The 14,421-nt window shown below is 36.1% G+C and overlaps 1 protein-coding gene across 2 annotated transcripts in view; it reads right to left on the reverse strand.

Annotated features, from left to right (window-relative positions):
• The window catches only part of LRPPRC (leucine rich pentatricopeptide repeat containing), a 102,650-nt gene that overhangs the window by 49,167 nt on the left and 39,062 nt on the right, over positions 1–14,421 (reverse strand). For both annotated transcript variants that reach the window (XR_005718397.1, XM_040224716.1), the window contains exons 15-23: positions 12,010–12,037; positions 9,458–9,515; positions 8,232–8,338; positions 7,941–8,018; positions 7,562–7,606; positions 7,115–7,219; positions 6,001–6,131; positions 5,212–5,297; positions 3,583–3,790 (exon numbers count right to left, since the gene is read on the reverse strand). Coding sequence is in view for 1 of the 2 variants with exons in the window: in XM_040224716.1 (XP_040080650.1) it covers positions 3,583–3,790; positions 5,212–5,297; positions 6,001–6,131; positions 7,115–7,219; positions 7,562–7,606; positions 7,941–8,018; positions 8,232–8,338; positions 9,458–9,515; positions 12,010–12,037 (846 nt within the window). In the remaining variant the exon portion in view is untranslated. The remainder of the gene's footprint in view (positions 1–3,582; positions 3,791–5,211; positions 5,298–6,000; positions 6,132–7,114; positions 7,220–7,561; positions 7,607–7,940; positions 8,019–8,231; positions 8,339–9,457; positions 9,516–12,009; positions 12,038–14,421) is intronic.

Raw genomic sequence — 14,421 nt, forward strand, 5'->3', positions numbered from 1 at the left:
CATTTACATTATCAGGCTCAACAGGATTTTCTGACAGAGGGAGAAAAAACCCTACTGAACACTGTCCGTGCTAAGCACATGAAGCCTGTCATTTACCAATCATCCTTCAAAAAGCAATAGCCATGAATGTAACTTAATTACGACCCAATGATCCTTGACGAAAAATCATCTTATCACTGTCCTGTTCCCCTAGGGCAAATGAACCACTTTTGTCCTTTGGCACGGATGACGCTAAATTCTTAATTGCAATAATGGAGTAAAAGAGCCAAACCTCCTTAATTTCCTTTCAGCACATGAAGAGTTTTACTCTAGAAGGCAAGCATTCCCATAAATAATAAAAGTATCCAGTACAAATGAAGATGCCAAAATTAAAGGGGAGTGTATATGACAGAATAACCACCATCTTAAAAAAGTACATTTCCACTTCTGCAACACACTGAAGTGTTACAGTGTGTGAGTTTTAAAATGTACTGGCATAGGTTCATCTTACAGAAACTGTGACCTTTATGAAGAACTCAAGATTAACATGGCAAGAATTCTGGCAGGATTATATGCACAAAGTCCATGATTCACTTAAATGAAATGCATGTGGGTATCTACAGCTTATAGCACAAATCAGCATAGAAAAATCCTTAATGGAAAGCAGAAATTAAAGTTTCTTTGATCATTTGCACTAAATAATCCAGTTAAACAGCTTCAAATATTTTTCATATGCAATGAAACCAAAATGGATCAGCTATACAAGAAGTGAATCTGAAACTGCATCATACAAATTCTTAGGCTTTTAAAACTAATGGCCAGATTTCATTAATTTTATTTCCTTTACCATAGCATAAAGACTAATCAAAAGCTCTTTTAACCTACTTTAAAACATTTTTCTTTCTTTCTTAATATGGAGCATCCAGGTCATCTTTCTGAACCCAGCATGATTTCAATTAAAAAAATATTTTTTAAGTAGTTACAAAGGAAAATGTTTAACGTTCATGTGGACTACATGTAGACATGTGGCTTATAGAACCCCAATGTAAACGAAACACATGAAAATTTTGTTCAATTTACCATGTTTCTTTTCTGTTCGGTACAAGCATTATTTTGATAATACAAATCAGATTAAACAACTTCAAAATTTTGCAAACCTGTCGTTATTTTGGATTTCCCTGAGCAAACGAATAAAACAAAATGTATTATTTTTCATAACAATAAGGATTTTATACACTATCCAGTAACAAACAGATACAATTAAATTTCTCCTGTGTTTTTTACCTGATGCTGGAAAAATCAGTTCAAAATTAAAATCTACTGAATCTTAAAGATCACCTTTCTAAGGAATTCAACCTCACAGATTTGTTCCAGAATTACAGTATGTAAGTGACAGCCTTCTTCACAGTCTGGCAATGATTTTCCAAAAAGGAAAGGATTAAGATTTTGTACCATGCTTTGAAATGTTTCTCTTAATTTGACCTCAAGTTTGAATGAAAGGCTCATTATCCAGATGAGCTTATACCTGCTGAGGCCAGTTACATGATATTATTGAAGACCAAACATATTTAATCAAGTCAAATATATGTAGACTTTGGGGAGGCCAGTGTAGTTAATCCTAGTACTGCACTTGTCATGATTCTGAATAATTAGCTATCTTCCATCATTTGGGAGAAAACAATTGAAAATAAGTTTCAAAATCCATGTTTTCCTGCAACTTAGCCCCAACTAGGAGTGCTACTACTGTTCTCTGCAAAACATGAAATTTCCTTTATCTCCTTAATTTCTTCTTTCTAACTCTTAAAGAGTCGACAGAAAGTTTTTATCATGACAGATGAAACTGAAAGATCTTGTCAGGGAAAAAGCCTCTGCAAAGCACAGACAGCAAAAAAAAACAAAAAAGTTAGGCAAATAAAAATAGAAGGTAACAATTTCTCTTTATATCTGAAAGCAGTAAAAAAAAAAAAATCATAAAAGGTACTAATTTACATTTCTTTAGCCCAATTAACAGGGACAGTCAAATTTAACTGAGACAAACAAATCTCTGTACTATTAAATCAGAAGCACAAAGTATGCTCCACGTTAACATCTGAATCCCAAGCTTTTTCCATTTTCCTTTGGGGGAAGTTCTCCTTGGTTCATGAGCCCCATCTGCAGACCTTTCTGGGAAAACTTTTCATCTTCTGTCTCACGGTATTTCTGTTTGTAAGATACTTCTCTACCATGGCCTCATTTTCATTGTTAATTATTTTATTTTTGCCCACTGATGGAGGAGGGTCTAATTCTTCTGGGCACTGGGCCCATTTCTTTCAAACCCCTATGCAGAGCTCCACATGCAATCTGCAGAGATGGGTCTTTTGAGATCATCAAAAAAATTCTTGGAGGAAGCATATTAATTACAGGATTTCTATATAAAGTTGGCTGTGAACACGAGAACTCAGTAACACAGTAACTGTTTGAATCACTATTCTTTAAAAAGATGTAATGCTGAGATTGTGGAGGTTAAAGACTTAGCCAAATAGCGAAGTTGATAAACTGTTTTTTGACTGGATGTCAAAGAAATTATTTCACAAAACATTTGTGTACGAACGTGTGTGCACATATATACATATGTATAAACATAACATATTAGATGTTTTTTATTCCACACCTTCAATTCAATATTAAATCATTCATTATATTCAATTAATTGTGCTCTTAGCAAATAAAGGAAAACTACCAGAAATTTGGGAAGAATATGAATACACTAAGATTTATCATTTACTTTTCTCCTGGCATTGATACAGCAACATCCAAACTAAATGAGAAAACCTCAATCACAAAATAAGCAGATTAGAAAACTGTGCTAAGTCATGGAAGGGAATGGCAAAGGGGTAAAATCTGAGAAATTTTTAAAAACAGAAAAGAAAAACAAATGCTAGAGGAAAAGAAGGTAATAAAGGATGCTTTATGATCTTACTAAAATGTTTCACTCTGTACTAGAACGTAGGTTGACTTTATGATTTACACTTGAAAAAAACACCTTAAATTGGGCACTAACATGAACATTCCAAATACAGACATTTTCAAACTCAATAAACCTTACCCTATTAACAAAATTCATCTTCTTGCCACAAGACACAGAGACATCTTCTACAATAACTTAGCAAAGCTCCAGTGACTCCTGTGTTGGTGTACGCAGTTAAAACACTACATGGAAAAAAGGATCCCTCAAGAGACACTGCCACATCACAACATGAACAACAGTGAGGAAGCATGACCAAAAGCCCCAGAGAATCCTTTCTTACATTTATTATAATTAACACTTATAAGGCTCAAAACTGGGGAAAACTAGATTTGGTTCCATGTAGTATCATCACATACCCCACCCAAAAAAAAAAAAAAAACCCAAAAAACCAACAAAGGTCATTCCACCGAGAAGTAATCCATAGGACCACAGGGTGGTTGGCAATTTTAAAGGTCACCTACACCACAGACATTCTCTTATTCTGTGGCAAATAAGGCTTCCGCAGCATCGCAGAAAACTTACGAAATGTAATCCCTGTATGATTAGATCCATTATTTCGATGCCAACATTAAACCCTGAAAACTCAATTCACTTACTTTTCCAGACACAGGGTGACCAGTGGGGAACTTAAGGTGGTAGACGGTTTCGCTAACCCTAGGGTCACGATGGCTTCATGCAACTGTTTCACGGTTTCGGTTTCGCCTCGTAAAGCTGCGCCATTTAGGATGTGGAAAAAGGACAACACTGTTGCATCTTTGACAAGAACATCCTTCTCTTTCATCTCCTTTAGAATGTTAATAGCATCTACAATGAAGTAGCACAAAAGACCCTTAGGTAATTTCATGTAGGGAAAACAAACTGCTATTAAAACAGCATTTCAAGCCCAGCAGGAATGTAAATTCTAGTGTATAATGCCGATTTCAAGTTAATTACTACTTGCATTTCTAAACGAGACTACAATTATAAATCCACAATAGCATGGTTTTATCATTTCCCTGCAACTTTGACTACAAATTATAGATAGGGACTGTGTGCCCACTCTGCACCACATAACCCTGTACGGTCTGCCCTATAGCTGTAAGATCCTCCTAAATGGATGCTTTTATCGTTCAGAGCTAACATCTGCTAAATCACACCATTGTTTCTTCAGCAGATGGCTTGTCAGGAGGCCAGATAATAAAGATGTGTTTACACTGTATATACAGCCAGACTAATGGTCTGATACCGATAGGGCCTGTTTGCTATGTCGATACTAATTAGCCAAGCAGAGCCAATGAAAGCTTTCCAAAAGACTGCATGTTAATACATTAGATTCATTAAGCTTCATTAGGAAGGCAGAAACAAACATTTTAGGATATGGAATAAGTGCATTTTTATAATGTTGTTATTAATTATTGCACAGACAAAATGTTTTGACCGCTTTATAGAAAGTGATTTTAAAAAGCAGGCTAATCTTCATAAAGGATTGTCTGTGTTAGAAAAATTTCCTAGGGAAAAATTCTACAATCAAGTCAAATACTTTATACATACATTTTTCACTATAATGATTTAAAAACAAAAAATCTTCTCTAGGAATAAAAGGAAGACAGGGAGTTTTTTTTTTATAGTTTCAAAATAAAGCCTAATGAGAAAGTTAAGAAATAAACAGTTAAGAATAAATTATTAAGTATAATTATATTAGGCTTAGCATTATCCCAACTGTAAGAAAGTTAGAGGATACACATCAACTATATAATCAGTTAGGCTCTCCCTGCAAACTTCTATGTGAAATCTTATTGAAGTATACATTTTGTTAATGTTATTAGAAGTGAAGACAAAGACACCTGCAAAATTCATATTCTTAAATAAAGGTTATATTTACAGGATTTATGCTCAGCCTTCCAGTGTTCTTAAGCAAAAACAAAGCCATTAGTGCAGGCATATAGGCAAATTGTGCCATAAGTCATGATCTTCAAACTCAACCCAAACAGCAATGCTAATAAAAACTAGCTTCAGAAATGCAAAAAGCACTGAGCTGTGCAAATGTAAATGACAAGCTTGCCAATCCATTAAAACTAATGGCCTACACTGTCCATGCAGCTCTGGTTGGATTCACATGCAAATTTGTATGCAAAGTGTTCAAGCACTTTGCAGGATGGACATGATATACCATTAATATCAATTCACATGTTATTCCAGTGGCAAGATACTTGCATCACACATTTCCTTTATGTGCTGATGCTTACCTTGGAGCTTGCCATGTTTTCCCAATACTTTAACGAGTCTTACATACTTGCCGGTGTCAAGGACAGCAGAAGAATCTAAACGGTCACTAAAAATTAAAGCCATATTTATATAATGTTAGAAGTTGTTTAACTGTTAATAGCAGTGCAGTTATCTACTTGATCACTTTTCCAAAAATCTCAGAATCTGCGTTTTTATTAACACTGGCTTCTACCTTTTAGTTCAGGTTTGTTTTGGGGGCCATATACAAACCTACATGCAATTATATTCTAAGAAGTAAAAATGTAATACTACATGTATACTACATCTTTCCATCTGCAAACAATACAAGTAAGGAACGCTTCTGTTTCACGGCACTTAGGTGATTCTCACTTTGTTGCAAATACTGAAATACTCCCAAGAGACGTTTTTATTTGGTAAATCTATCAGTGGGAAGCCAAGGATACCTGAGAAACGGACAGAATTCTGTTTACACTACAGTACAGAAAGGGGAATATTTAACAAGCCTTATATCATAGTTACATCACTGTTGTGATATGCAGTTCTATAATCAAGAGGAAAAAACCTTGGCTTCAAGGAATAGAATGTCTTATCACACTTAAACAAAGACTTCTTGCTGAAACAAGCCATAATTAATCAAAGAGTATTACAGTATGAAATTTCAAAAGCACTCACAAAAGAGAATTTTTAAATTTTACATTATATCAGAGTGGTATTCACTCTACATGAGCCACCAAGGACTGTATAGCAGCATAAATGCTGATGATTTGTTTCAGTGCCAGGGTACTCACAATTCTCGTTTCAGGTTCAATGCATCTTCTGCATTATCATGTCGACAGCACAAATTTATTAAAGCTGCATAGCCACCGACAACCATATCTGATTCATATTTTGCCTTCAATTCAAGAGCTTTTTGCATGTTCTAAAATAAAGGAAGGAAATGAAAAAGAAGTAAGAAATTAATATCAAAGTGTAAAATTTCTAGTTTCCATGTTCAGAGTGTAGAAAAAGTTAACACTACTTTTAAAATAAATGGATACACATTATTAACTTCATCTTGCTCCCTGATATTTTTAATCCACCTTCTAAAAAGCAGGAAAGATATATATGAAGGATTCAAAAGATTTGTTATCTGCGCGGCAAAACTGATCACTATGCTAAATTTGATGTTTTAAGTTTGGGTACTGTATTATGAAAAAAGACTTCCAGATTAAATATGTACCAAGTGAGTCCAATTTCCATGCACAGAAATATATATCACTGCCAAGTTCCTCACAGTCTGTAATGTGCAGGAAATATTTTAGAATTTAATAGTGCCATATTATAACCTTAAAGTCAGCTGTATTTTTTCCCCTAAAAACACAGGCATATGACCAAATGACACTGAACTAGAAACTGAAAAAGTCTAGTGATATACCCCAATTGCAGACACACACTAAAATGAACACGAAGTACAGCTGGACGCCTGCTGAAAAAAGGCAAGAGACCCTTTATCTCAGAAAGAGCTTTTTTCCAGCAGGAAAATGGAATTTCAATCCCTGCATTAACAACCTAGTAATATTTGACTTGCAAATGACTACTGCATGTATCAGTTGCTTGACAATCTAGATATGAGAGACCGGAGCCATGGCTTGAAAGGACATTTGGCATGTATGATAAACCTATCACGGCTGTTACTATCATTCACTTTGCAGATTATCGTAAACAAACTACGGCAACCCGAAAACATGCCATTCAAGGTGTAGCTGAAGTTAGTTAACCTCTCATTTAATTGCATTCTTCGCAGACATGATGTATAATAATCAATTGTAAAAATAATAAATTTCATATTGGGCTTTGCTTACTTTTATCTGTGAAGAATTTTTTACCTTAATAGCACATTTAAAGTATTTAAACAAACATTACCTCTTCTGAACATAGCATTAATATGAGCTGCTTTAGGATATCACCTATAGGTTGATTTTCAGCTTTTAGCTTTTCAAGTTTAGACTCCAAATCAGATGATGAAGGCTGAGAAGTAGAAATGGGAACAAAAAAGAAAAAAAGAAATTTACTACAAAGAAAATGCACCCTTTGTCACTCTTCTCTTTAAACTGCCCTTTCCGAAATGTCATAAATGCTATCAAGGATATTAATGTGGGATCTGGGATGGACTCGAGGGGTTTATAAAGCTCCTGATATTCTATGCAGAGTTCTTAGATATAATTTCTGGTAAATGGCTTTGACCAACTTCTTAGAACTATGCTAGAGGCAAAAATGTTAGGAACCACCGGTTTTAAAAGGACATAATCTAGAACTCTCATTAAATGAGGTTATTACAGCATGGAGAATCTACTCAAAAAACATACTTACTTTTCTAGAGTCTGTCTTCTCTCTTTCAACCAACATATTAACATCCTAAAATCAGGATTTAAATTAGGATTAGAAAACATATGGAAAATATACTAGCAAATGTCAAAAGCAAATTTTGGAAGTCTCATTTCTTTTTATTTTTCCATTTCCCAAAATATTCCTGAAATTCTCTTCAGACTTTATAACCACTATAAAAAACACTTTAAAATACATTCTTCAATATATAAACAGCATTCACCAATAATCAATAAAAAGCCTTGTTTTAAAGGCTATCATTTAAATAAACTTTGGCCAAAAGCAATATATTTAAATAAAACTTTGACATGCCTCTATATATAAATTAAGCATTTTAAGAAGTTGATTATTATTTCACACACACCTTAATCAATTCAGGAACATGGTAGCTATCCAGTAGATTACGAATGCCTCTGTAGATATTTTCAGGAATTTTTACATTCTGTGCAAAGGGTAGGGAGGAAAAGGAAAAAAAAAAGTTTTAGACAACCAAACTGAAATTTGTCTAACAGAAATTATCTCGGACATAATTTAAGTCTCCAACTCATGTATGTCATTGAGAAGTGGTCTGGTTGTACTTAAAAGCAGCAATTTCAAATCTAATAGATACATGTCAGACAGGACAGGCATTATATGGCAAAAAATGAAATGGTACCATCTCCTTCAGCTGATGGAAGTATTGTCTCAAACGCTCCTCCTTGGCCTGTACCTCTGAGTCACTCATGCTGTCAATCAAGTTATAAAGAAAATAGCCAACAGCTTCTGTGGAAAAAAACAAGAGAAAGCATTCCACTAAAATTACTGAGACTGTCATGTTATCAAGATTAATTTATAAGAAATCATTTTGGTGTGAGATGTCACCCTGATGAGAGGCTCTGAAATGGCAACAATGATCACTGAGGCATAGAGATTATGTGGTTTGGGAGCACACATCTAACTGGTGAGTGAAAGGAATATTAATTATTTTCAGACCAAGTGACAGCTTTTCGGTACTGAATCTTACTTCAATCTATTTTTTTCTACCACTCTGTGACAGAAGTGGTCCTGCCCAAGGCCTTACCCCTTTCCTATCCAAATCACAAATAGTGAGAATAAATAAATGCCTCGTATATATTTCTATATTAGTTTTTTTGTGGGCAATATTTAGGGAAACATAAAATTAGAGGATTGGTAAATGTTGAGTATAGAAAGTTAAATAATTTTAATAAGATGTAATATGCCAGTGTAGAGCTGCCTATCAGCCAATGAAAAACCGAGATTAACAAAGATGTTTCGTAACAACAGTAATTTTCCTACGCATCCAAGCATAAAATGTATAGGGCCATGTGTTAATACATAGGATAGTAAAATACGAACTTTCAAGAAAGATACCATATGGGTGGGGGGAGGTGTGGGGGTGTGGTGTGGGGGGTGTGTGTGTGTGTGTGTTTTAACAGAAAACCACATATGCTAGGCTTTATTACATGAAAACAAAAATCATTAAATGTCAAAATAATGTATTTTGGGTAATAAATAGTGGAAAAATCTACAAGACCTCTTTACTATTTTATATGTCTAAATTATACCTGCAGAACATTAAAATCACATAAACACTACAGATTACTGATTTTTAAGGCTATTTTGATGGATGCTATCAAGCATTTCCTCAATATCTGAAAAGAAAAACCCTCCCAACCCTGTCTTTAGAAAAACAATTATGGTAATATCAAACACCTCATAGATCTCAAAATGATGCGGTTATCAATGTAAACATTTATAAACAAATGTTTTCAAATTTCACTTTCAAAAACAAAATGTTTACTGCTGTAATCCTTCTAGCCCATCATTACACAGAAGAATGGATTTGTGGATAAGTTACAATCATCGAAATTGAAACGGTACCCGTTGGTCCTGGAGGCTCCTGGCAATAACGTCCATCCTTGTACAACAGTTCTGTTATCTGGTAAGACAGAAAATGCGTGCATTGCAGCAACAGAAGCAAACTAGAACAAACACAATCTGAAATTGAATTCTTGAAATAATAAAGCCTCTCCCCAGTAAGGTATTACTCTATGTCACAGTAATTCAACACCACCCCGACTTGCCAAGGAGATTGTTTCGTTTTTAAATAACAGGTTAGTCTTTTAAAAACAAAACAAACCCATGATGAAGGAAAACTGCAGTATTTCATGATACATCACTAAGAAAACCTCTAAACTGTTCTAGTTATATATTGTTTTAAATAAACTGTCCCTGTAGAAAACAGCTTACAGGAAGCATCAACCAATGTTATTTGCCATTGTACTGTTTTTGGTCTTGCTGAAATTCAACCAGTTTCCTCCTTTTAAATGAAGTTTTACAGCAGTAAGAAAGTAAAATATCCTGAAACACTAAATAATCTTTTTTTTAAAGTTTTTCAACATTTTGCCAGTCATTTTAATGGCATTAAAACAAAATGGGGGCTTTCCTGGTGGCTCAGATGATAAAGAATCCGCCTGCTATGCAGAAGACCTGGGTTCAATCCCTGGGTCAGGAAGATTCCCTGGAGAAAAGGGAATAGCAACTCACTCCAGGAATTGTTTCCTAGGGAATTCCATGGACAGAGGAGCCTGGCAGGCTGCAGTCCACAGGGTCGCAAAGAGTCAGACAGGGCTGAGCAACTAACGCTTACTTACTTAAAACAAAAAGAGGTCAAAAGTTGTAATATGTTTGTTCTCATTGATTCTTATCAACTGAATACACAGAAATTAAAAGACTTACTCAATATTAATTCTACCCACAAAATTTCAATTAAAAAAATCCAAACGTATTTGATGACAAAAACCTACAATACTGACGTGTAACTTTTGAACACAGTATTAGACTATATATCAACAGCCTGGAGACAGTAAGAAAGGAAGCATAGGTTTCTGAAGTGATATGAGCTACAAATTCTCAATTACTTCACGTGTATACTACGACTGAACTTATTCGCTCTTTAGATAGTGTCTGCTCCGTTGCTAAGCCGTGTCCGACTCTTTGTGACCCCATGGACTGTAGCCACCAAGCTCCTCTGTCCAGGGGATTCTCTAGGCAAGAATACTGGAGTGGGTTGCCATTTCTTTCTTCAAGATAGTGTCTGGCCAGAGCATAAGTATTAACAACTCAAACTACAGTTACTTCTTTAACTATATATTTTCTAATATGGAAAATTAGGTAAACCTGATCATATGCCACTTCATTCAACAATGAAAGCATGAGGTGGTAAGAACAATCCAAAGGATAGTTAAGGTAGAAACTATTAAAAAGCAAAGCAAAACAATCCTATCTACAATTTTTTTTTAACCAACCCAGACGTGTAGAAGATAGACAATAAATTCTACCAGAAGTTGTAGCCATACATTAGACATGACAGCCACATTAAAACCTAATTTTGAACAAAGACACATTTAATAAGCCAATGAAAAAGTCTTTATAGCCAAAAATATTACTTATAAATATCTTAACCACCTAACTGACTTACATAGCATGAATGGCAGTTTAATACTAAAAACAGAAGGGAATGAAAATAAGATTTTAAGAAATATTTAAAATGGGAATTCCCATCAATAATGTGCATTTTGATAGTGCTGTTTATTTGCCAAGTCATGTCTGACTCTTTTGCGACCCCATGGACCTTAGCCCAACCAGAATCCTCTGTCCATGGGATTTTCCAGGGAAGAAAACTGGAGTGGGTTGCCATTTCCTTCTCCAGGGGACCTTCCCAACCCAGGGATCAAACTTACACCTCCTGCATTACAGGCAGATATCTTGTAATTCAACATAAGGATTGTTGTACTTCCTGCATAAAAGCAGTTAATTTCTTAAAAAGACAGTAGTTTAAAAACGGATCTGTTTATCATTCACATATAGATATACATATTGATGTATACACTTGATGCTTCCTAAGTGGCGCTAGTGGTAAAGAACACACCTGCCAGTGCAGGAGACATAAGAGACACAGGTTTGATCCCTAGGCCAGGAAGATCCCCTGGAGGAGGGCATGGCAACCCACTCCAGTATTCTTGCCTAGAGAATCTCTTGGACAGAGGAGCCTAGCAGGCTACAGTCCACAGGGTCACAAAGAGTCGGACACGACTGAAGCAACTTAGCACGTATAGATAGGTACACTTACACAAACATGTTTAACATCTATAACATGCATATATTTTTAAAAATAATAATTAAATATGTATGATCACTGCCATAATGTTAACAGTTATTTTTTAGAGAAGTTGAAAACTTAAGAATTTAGGACTAACTCAAGGTCACTTCAACAATAAATTTCATGATCCAGGAAGGTAGTTTTAAAACTAAAAGTACCAATTCAAGATTCTAAATTCATTAACTTATAGTGATGCATGATAAATGTATAAAGCTATTATAACTTGCTTTTTACCTATCACACTATGATTTGCAGTATTAGGAATACTTACCTTGCTCCAAAGATTTATATTCATAGACCTGCAGGGGGCAGCAAAGGATTAAAAATAAACCCAGAGGTTTAAAAAACATTAAAATACACTAGCAATCATTATATGCAATACATACAGATCAAAGCCTTAAAAAAAAAAAGTTTCCAAAATCAAAGTTAATTTTCAGGGCAAGATAATTTAGAAAGATTGATTGACTTATTTTGAACCCTCAAAATAAAGAGTGCTTTGGACACAAATCACTAAGAACCATCTCTAAACCTTGGGGTCCCAGTTTGATGGAACAGGGTATCTGCATGGTCTCAAAGGATCTGCCTGAGACTGCTTATTACTTTTAATGGTAAAGACAGTAACAACACAGTGGAGAAAATGAACCAATATCTTCACTGAGTGATCAACCTTAACATCACTAATGAGGTGCTGACACATTTTAGATTTGATTCCCTGAGAAAAACAGAACAACATTCCTGTGGTATTCCAGTCAGAAACGTAACATGAAGTTACACATGAGGAACCATCATGAGGAACATTCTAGAAAATAACTGGCCTGTATTCTCCAAATCTGTTATATGTCATAAAAGACAAAGGCTGAAGAACTGTTCCAGATTAGAGAAAATTAAAGAGAAAAGATGACTAACATCTATTCCTTGACTGGATTCTGTATAGTGAGTGAAGTCGCTCAGTCGTATCCAACTCTTTGCCCATTGTCTGTACCTTACCACACTCCTCCATCCATGGAATTTTCCAGGCAAGAGTACTGGAGTGGATTGCCATTTCCTCCTCCAGGGGAATCTTCCCAACCCAGGGACTGAACCCAGCTCTCCCTCATTGCAGGCAGATGCTTTACATCTGAGCCACCAGGGGTTCTGTACAGGCGGGAGGAAAATATGGGCTTCTCCAAAAAAAGAGTGAAAATACTTGACAGAACTGGTAATATGAGCTCTGTTAGATAAAAATATGCCATCAATGTTAAATATCCTGAGTTTGTCAACTGTGATGTGGCTGTATAAGGGAAAATCCTTGTTCTGTGGAATTGTGTGTATCTGTATGTGCTTATACACGTGTCTGACTCTCTGTGACCCCATCAACTGTAGCCTGCCATGCTCCTCTGTCCATGGGATTCTCCAGGCAAGAATACTGGAATGGGTTGCCATTTCCTTCTCCAGGGCATCTTCCCGACCCAGAGATCAAACCCATGTCTCTTCCATCTCCTGCACTGGCAGGTGGATTCTTTACCATTGAACCACCTGGTTGTGTAAGGGAATATCCTTGTTCTATGGAATTATAATTGCCAACATCCGCTGGATCATGGAAAAAGCAAGAGAGTTCCAGAAAAACATCTATTTCTGCTTTATTGACTATGCCAAAGCCTTTGACTGTGTGGATCACAATAAACTGGAAAATTCTGAGAGAGATGGGAATACCAGACGACCTAACCTGCCTCTTGAGAAATCTGTATGCAGGTCAGGAAGCAACAGTTAGAACTGGACATGGAACAACAGACTGGTTCCAAAGAGGAAAAGGAGTACGTCAAGGCTGTATATTGTCACCCTGCTTATTTAATTTCTATGCAGAGTACATCATGAGAAACGCTGGACTGGAAGAAACACAAGCTGGAATCAAGATTGCTGGGAGAAATATCAATAACCTCAGATATGCAGATGACACCACCCTTATGGCAGAAAGTGAAGAGGAGCTAAAAAGCCTCTTGATGAAAGTGAAAGAGGAGAGTGAAAAAGTTGGCTTAAAGCTCAACATTCAGAAAACGAAGATCATGGCATCTGGTCCCATCAATTCATGGGAAATAGATGGGGAAACAGTAGAAACAGTATCAGACTTTATCTTTTTGGGCTCCAAAATCACTGCAGATGGTGATTGCAGCCATGAAATTAAAAGACGCTTACTCCTTGGAAGAAAAGTTATGACCAACCTAGATAGTATATTCAAAAGCAGAGACATTACTTTGCCGACTGAGGTCCGTCTAGTCAAGGCTATTGTTTTTCCTGTGGTCATGTATGGATGTGAGAGTTGGACTGTGAAGAAGGCTGAGCGCCAAAGAATTGATGCTTTTGAACTGTGGTGTTGGAGAAGACTCTTGAGAGTCCCTTGGACTGCAAGGAGATCCAACCAGTCCATTCTGAAGATCAACCCTGGGATTTCTTTGGAAGGAATGATGCTAAAGCTGAAACTCCAATACTTTGGCCACCTCATGCGAAGAGTTGACTCACTGGAAAAGATTCTGATGTTGGGGGGGATTGGGGGCAGGAGGAGAAGGGGACGACAGAGGATGAGATGGCTGGATGGCATCACGGACTCAATGGGCATGAGTCTGACTGAACTCCGGGAGATGGTGATGGACAGGGAGGCCTGGCGTGCTGCGATTCATGGGGTCACAAAGAGTTGGACACGACTGAG

This window comes from Oryx dammah, unplaced genomic scaffold (assembly GCF_014754425.2).
Source record: "Oryx dammah isolate SB20612 unplaced genomic scaffold, SCBI_Odam_1.1 HiC_scaffold_25, whole genome shotgun sequence".
NCBI classification, from domain to species: domain Eukaryota; kingdom Metazoa; phylum Chordata; class Mammalia; order Artiodactyla; family Bovidae; genus Oryx; species Oryx dammah.